The 7,209-nt window shown below is 40.4% G+C and overlaps 1 protein-coding gene across 2 annotated transcripts in view; it reads right to left on the reverse strand.

Annotated features, from left to right (window-relative positions):
- Window positions 1-5,962, reverse strand: part of INPP4B (inositol polyphosphate-4-phosphatase type II B) — a 437,109-nt gene extending 431,147 nt beyond the window's left edge. For both annotated transcript variants that reach the window (XM_019522133.1, XM_019522134.1), the window contains exons 1-2: window positions 5,779-5,962; window positions 3,591-3,635 (exon numbers count right to left, since the gene is read on the reverse strand). In XM_019522133.1, the coding sequence (XP_019377678.1) occupies window positions 3,591-3,635; window positions 5,779-5,869 (136 nt within the window). In that variant the 5' untranslated portion in view covers window positions 5,870-5,962. The remainder of the gene's footprint in view (window positions 1-3,590; window positions 3,636-5,778) is intronic.
- Between the last annotated feature and the right edge of the window lie 1,247 nt (window positions 5,963-7,209).

The following is a 7,209-nucleotide window of genomic DNA, read 5'->3' on the forward strand; positions in this document are numbered from 1 at the left end:
AGCAGCCATGAAGACTGCTGGCTCCCACCGGGGAGCCAGCATTTTACTTTTAGGGTTTTTTTGTTGTTGTTTTTGGACATTGTCTGCAAAATCTGCAGTTTCCATGAAACTGAAACTTGAATAGTTCCCTACTCATAATGCTAGACACTGTACAAAGCCACAAGAGGCTGTCCCTGTACAGAACAGTGTAAAGTCCAAGTAGACAAGACAGGCAAATGATTTGCACTGATATATTTATATTTATACTTTCATTTTGAAACCAGCATAGCTACATTGGAACCCACCCCATAAAACAGATGCAAATATACTAGTGCAGGAATGTCAGATGCAATTATACTAGTGCAGAAGTGTCCGTTATACAAGTGCAGGCTTGCAGAGCTGCATTATGTAGCACCCAGGGCTGGTAGAGGAGCTGGAAATTTGGAGGTGGGGCCACAAGGGTTTGGGCCTACTCCCTAAATCCAGGGCATAGATCCCATTTGGAGTAAATGGGACTGTGGGTGGAAGGTGGGGGAAATCAGGGAGGGTGGGGTGAGTGATGGCTGAATTTACCCTCACCATAGCTGCTTGCTGCACTGCAGCTGCCACTCAATTCTGCTGCCGCTTCTGAATCAAGTCCACAAGGAGTCTGTGCATGGCCCAAGGTAGGGGGCAGGGGAGCATGGTGAGTGTGACACCCTTGTACTATGGTAAAAATGCTTTTATTGGCTATAAATCTGATTGTAGACTGGGTCAGTATATAAGCAGATTGCTAGTATACAAGCATTACATTTGTGTCATGACTTTTTGGTCAATTTTTATTATTTGAAATCTTTGGGGGGGGGGTAGCACTCAGTAAGTATGAAATTACCTAGGGAGAAGGGCAAAGAAAAGAGTTGAAAAAGTGAAAAGAAGGGGAGAAAGGAAAGTCAGTTTGACATCAACTGAGTTAATGGCTCTATATCAGTTGTGTTCAACATTTTCTCCACCCCCGCGGGCCAGATGGACAGTGCCCAATCCATCCTGGCCAGATACGACCAGTAGTCCTGATCCAGAGCCTAGGGCAGGCATGGTGGGCACCATTTGGCTTTGTGGAGGGGCATGGGGGGCAGCACAGCTGCAAGCCAGCCCCTTAGGGGAAAGAGGTGTGGCTTGATCCTGCAGGGGGAAAGGGGGCATGGCCCAGCCTCAACCTGGCAATGCAGGGGGGGAAGGGGCAGGGAGAAGAAGGTATGACTGGGCACCAACTTGACCCCCCAGGGGGAGGGGGTATGGCCCAGCCTCAATCTAGATCCGAGGGAAGAGGTGACCTGGTCCCATGGGGGCAAAGGGGCACAGGCCAGCATGCAGGGCAGAGAGGTTGGCCATAGTCATGGCCACTGCTCCCCCACCACCAAATTTTGATTCCAGGGCTCCTCTGATTCCAGGGGAGCCCTGCAGGCCAGATATCAAGGCTCCACTGGCTGCATTTAGCCTTTAGGACAGAGGTTAACCACCCCTGCTCTATACCATTGAAGCATTCTGTTATGTCACTGAAAATTGTTGGTGAAATGGGGCAAAACAGACTTAGAAGATATGAGGAATTAGCATCAGAAAATATGTTTCTCACAATCTGCATAGGCTAGTACAAAGATTAGTGAAAAATGTCATAAGTATTTTAAAATGTTTGATCATATTATTATACATGTCCGTTTATTGTAATAGATATATATCAACTAGCATGTAGTATTAATATTTCTTCCTTGTATACCTACACTCTGCCAAATGCATTTTGTTTCATGATATGAACATAAAAGTATAACAATATAGAAGTTAGCTTATATATAATATCTTCTAAACACAGTATTTATCCGATTCCAAGAAGTATCTGGATTTAAGGCACCTTCTCCCCAATAATTAGAATCTATACATGGAAAATTATAAAACTGTTATAATTTTTGATGCATAGAATATAATAATTGGAAGGTATTTTTAAATTTTGTTCCCCTTGCTGCTACAGTAGGGAAGGCAGAGGCAGATAGGCAAGCAGCACAGGGGGTAGGGTGTCTACCTCCTCAATTTGATCCCACAGTGCCTGCTTCCCCAAAATCTGCCCCCCTTCCCTCATTTTCTGTTACTGCATCTACTTGCCCCCCTTGGCCACCTGCTCCCTACCATTCAATTCCCTGACAATCCCCATCATCAAGGCTCTGTTCTCCATAGCAGGGCTGGCCCCTCACCTCTGCTCCCTGGCTGCAGCTCCAGTAGATACTACAGTTGTTCCCCACCTTCCCCTCATCACTCCCTCATAAGCAGAAATTCCCCCTTCCCCTCTGCCTTGCAGAGAGGTGCCTGTATATTAGCTAGCAGACCACAGGCAGGCTGTGGTCCATGCTGAGTCAACAGGTAGAATCAACAGGTAGTTGATAATGTCCCTCTGTTGTTTTCTTAATGCAGTGATAAACATTGAGTTAGGGGTCATAAACACTGTTATCAGTTCCCTGCTGGGCTAATCACAGCATCCTGCAGGGGCTAATCATGCCCCCCCTCAGCTCAGCCCTATGAAAGGGAAGGGCTGCTCTAGAGCCCCCTGGCTCCTAGCCTGAGCCACTGCAGGCACATGCCTGCATGTCTGGGATGTCTGTGCAGTTACAAAGTGATTTAGCCAAGCCAGGTTAGACTAACCTGCAAAGATTGAATCAATTCAGGCTCAGGCTTTTTGAATGTCTGTCCCTAGCCTGCATGGCTTTTTCTCTTAATCACTGGAAAGTTAAAAATATAAAAGGTATCTTACTCAGATTTAAAAACGCAGCTATAAAGCAGACAATTCTTCTTTCTAAATGACACTTCTGTTAGGCTACAAATATAATTTAATTTTATTGAGCCAGAAGAAAACATCTTTTTCTTTTTATATGTAATGATTTTCTGTTCTAGAAAATTGAAAAAGATAACTAAAAATATGGACAAAGAAGTTAAAATAAAAAGGTTGGAAATGTACCAGACTTCACAGTAGAAAGTAATTTAATTTAAATATTTATTGTTACCAAATATCCAGTCACAATAAAGTGAAGTATTCATTTTTTTCACTTTATCTTTATCTTGTAATACAAAACATGTTCAGTCAATTGGCTTGCTTGACTGACTGAATGTTCCTAATCATACTATATGCATCTGAATAGACAGGGAAGCGTGAACTAACAGAACACCTGCAGCAACAGATTACTCCACTGTACATCCACCAGAGCAGCAATAAAATCCACTGAAAATGAAATTGCAGTTAACCTTCCCCCACAAAAATAATAGTCTGTACTTTTAAACAAATGTACACATTATTCTGAAGTTAAAAGTACTTCTATCCGAACTCCCTATACTTTTAAGAACTGTGATTTACAATTCTCTAACCAAAAACCTTTAATGTTTCATACAACACTGTGAATCAGTTTTTCACTTCACATAAAGTAATAATAGCTCAACTAACTTAGTTGATTTCCAGTTATTTACATCATCTAAAAGTCTGGCCCCAATATTTCATATCCAGGAACACAGAGTCCTTTACATAGCAGGGCAAGTTGTTTAAACATGATCTGCCCCATGCCTTCCAATTCTAAACTGAAATAAAAAATATGGCTTACCTATGCTGAATTCCAGCTTTGGCTCATTTGCAATCCTTTGAATACCTTGAAGATTATTTAAAAAAAAAAAATAATTAGAAAAGATATGATTTCTAATAAATATATAATAGAATCTTTTTTAAATACATATCTTTCCTTGCTTTACACATACCCTTACCATTGCTAGATATATCTATGAACTTACTATATTTTTAAGGAAATCACATTGTAAAGAAATGGTTTCACAATGTGCCTGTCCATGGAAAGAAAACCTGTTTTTTGTTTTATTTCAGTAATTAGGAAGATCAATTTTAAATTGTTTTTTCTAGGCCAGGGTTGTTCAACCAGTGGCCCCACCCTCTCCCAAAAGGTGGGGCAATGCAGGGAGCTGAGGGTGAACCTCAGGCACACAGTACAGCAGGGGAGGAAATGTCACAGGTATATGGTGTAGTAGTGAGGCACCCATGCAGGTGCGCAAGGTAGTGGGAAGCTGGGGTGATCAAGGGTACATAGTGCATTCATTGTAAGCACTTGCTTAGGCGTTCAGTGTAGCAAGTAGGATGGTCACAGGCATACAGTGCAGCAGCGGTGGGAGGGTTACGGGCACACAGTGTGGGGGACGCCCATGGGTTGTGAGGCCCAGGAGACAGCGCTAGGTGAACAAAAATTCATTTAAAAAAAAAGAGAAAACCTTCATTGCTGTGCAGTTTTTGGTAAAATATTTAATAATGTAATGTATTTGGTGTATATTAAACAATGTTGTATAATGCTTAAATACCTAATCTGAACAAAAATATATGACTGCAACAAAAATAACCATATTTATTCCAACTCCATCAATTAGGCTACTAAAAGTAACAACATGTTACTTTATGTGATTTTAGCACAAAGTTGTGATGCAAAAAGAAATGCCTGTGCTTTTATACATGTAGGAAAAAATGCTACTTAATTCCCTCTCATGTACTGAGGACAAGTACCCTATAATCCTTTGCATATCTGCATTTCTGAGTTATTAATAATCTTGATGCCCGCTGTTGTACTTGAAATGGAAGCATGCTTTTAACTCATTAGTGCATGGGAGGGACCACTGAATTGCAAAACTGGCCAACGGGAAAAGGTAGGGAAACCAAAGGAAGGTGTGCAAGTACACATGATTTAATTTGCTCAGCCTCCTCAGAATATAACCAGATAATGCCTGCAACACTGGTGAAGATACAGTTATGTAACTGCCTCCTGTTCAGACAGTGTTACTGTACAACGGACTGCCATTACAAAAGAAAAGACTCCAACAGAAAAGACTAACTTGAAGAAGAAAGCATGTACGTGATGAGGAGAGCAGGTTTTCAGCTATAGAGTGCGTGTGTGTGTACACATGCATGCACGCAAACACGCAGCAGGTAGGAGAAGAGGAGAGGTTATGAATTTTAAACTGTATCCTCTCCACAAGAGCTTGACGTATAGATGATCTGGTTTCAAATTGGTGGCGTTACTAGAGTTAACAATTCAAAACTATCCTAGAGTTTAAAAGCCTTTTGAACTAATTAGGTTTTCAAAAATGTTCTTAACAGTCAAGTGTTCTGAAAAATTACCCAAAATCAAGCTACCATTCACACTGGCAGCAGACTCATCTATAACATGACTTTTATGCGCAGCCCAAATGTATACCTGACAGGGTTAGCTAACTGGACAACTAAAATCCTCCGAAGATGACAGTTCCTAGAAAACAGCATGGTTCCAGAATAAAACAATGAACATGGGTTGAACATATGGCCAGACATTTTCAAAGCTGCAGTGTTTTTGCCACACAGAAGGAACAATTCATTAGTACTAATATTCAGTTTTACTGTATCTCCTGCTTTCTAAGTTTGTCAGAGTTATGTTTTGTTATCTCATAGTTTGCATGTTCATGTGTGGTATGGAAGAGGTTATTCTTTCGCTTTCAAATGAAGAGTTTTCAAACTTGAAAAACAACATTTATTAAAGAAAACCTGACACTGTAAGCACACCTTTGTTTCCCTCAAGGAGACTATTTGACTGAACCTAAATATAGCTAATCATGAATATTTTAATTCTCTTCCATTTCTTCCTGCTACTATAGCCGACTGTCAGTCAACAACTGAAACTGCAATTTAATTCCAACAGTTACAGAATGTAGAACGTTTTTAAAAGCATTACAGTGTAATGTGACATAAAGCTTACGTTCACTTACTTGTAAACTGCAACTCTCCTAGGTTGTCTGCCTGCACTGGAGAGAGAAATTGTTGTGCTTCATCTGAGGTTCTCTCCTCTTTGATTTCCATGATCAACCTCCGGAGTTGCTGAATTTTGTTGTGCAAACCTTCTGAGTTTGCTTCTCCCAGAGCCACAGCCCAAGATTCGCAGTCAGCCTTTGATGCAGCTTCAAGGTAAAGATCTGGTTCTCCACTCTGAAACTCTGCACTCAGAAAACATTAATATACTTTTTAGGGATCCAGATATCAAAGGATGGGCTGGAGATCATGGCAGGATTGATCCTGTGTATAGTAAAAGCTGTCATGTATCTAGTCTTCCTGCCAGAAAACCAAACGCCCCTTCTTGAAAGAAACCCGTTGTTTCACATTCAGTGCACTAAACCCATATTACGTAGCAGTTCCGAAAACAATTAATATACTGCTAAACTGGGTGGAAGAAACATCAAGCTGAAATGGGAAATCCTTTTTTAGTACATGTTTTGCTGCTCAGCAGGTACCTTTCAGGGCTGCTACCTTAAACAAGAATTCGATTTAGCAGCAGCAGCAGACAGCATTCTGACAAAGGGACCAGTGGGATTCACAAAGGTGAATGTGTCCATCATTTCTTCTATTAGAACTGTCCTTTATGCTCAGCCTCTCATCCATCCCTGCCAGAATACTGCTCATCAGCATGTGGAGATAATTTAGCATGACATAGCTCCTCTGTGAGGAGCCAACAGGTTGTATGTGGGAGCTTCTGACTTCATTACAATCCATGAGTTTGTTGCTGTTCTGCCTGATAAAAGTCTAAGTGTTTAATTATCAGATTTTCTAAGAAGAAGAAAAGAATAAAAATCACTTATTCTCCTAGGGAAAAGCATGCAATAGCAAGAGCCATTCACTTGATTAGAACAGCACAGGAAAAAAAAAGTCTCCAGGCATTTAAAATCCCATGGCATAGACAGTTTCACAGAGTTGTAAATTCAGTGTGACATTTAGCGTGATATCCATGGCCAACAAATTGGGCGGGGGAAATCAATGCTGCTTTAAAAGAAGTTACCTACTGATTTAGAAAAAACATAAAGCTATTTAATACCTATCTACTCGATTAATAACGTTGGCAACTATTTCTCTTAGAGCTGAATGTAAAGAATATTTTGACTATAACAAGTCATAGAAGGTATTAAACAAACAAAAACAATTAGACATATTAATAGTAGCCTAAAATATCCAAAACTACATAAAACCTGCAAATTTAGGTTGCATTTTCAAGTGGGGTATCTAAGGTTAAACACCTAAATCCATCTTTTCACACTTAAAATGCTTTTGTAAGGTGTTGAGCATCTGCAGTTTCCATTTAAAGTATAAAAATATTTTTGATGTTTGACATCAGAGAAAACTGTGGGTACCAACCATCAAACCACATACTT

This window comes from Gavialis gangeticus, unplaced genomic scaffold (genome assembly GCF_001723915.1).
Source record: "Gavialis gangeticus isolate Ggan-Ray unplaced genomic scaffold, GavGan_comp1, whole genome shotgun sequence".
NCBI classification, from domain to species: Eukaryota; Metazoa; Chordata; order Crocodylia; family Gavialidae; genus Gavialis; species Gavialis gangeticus.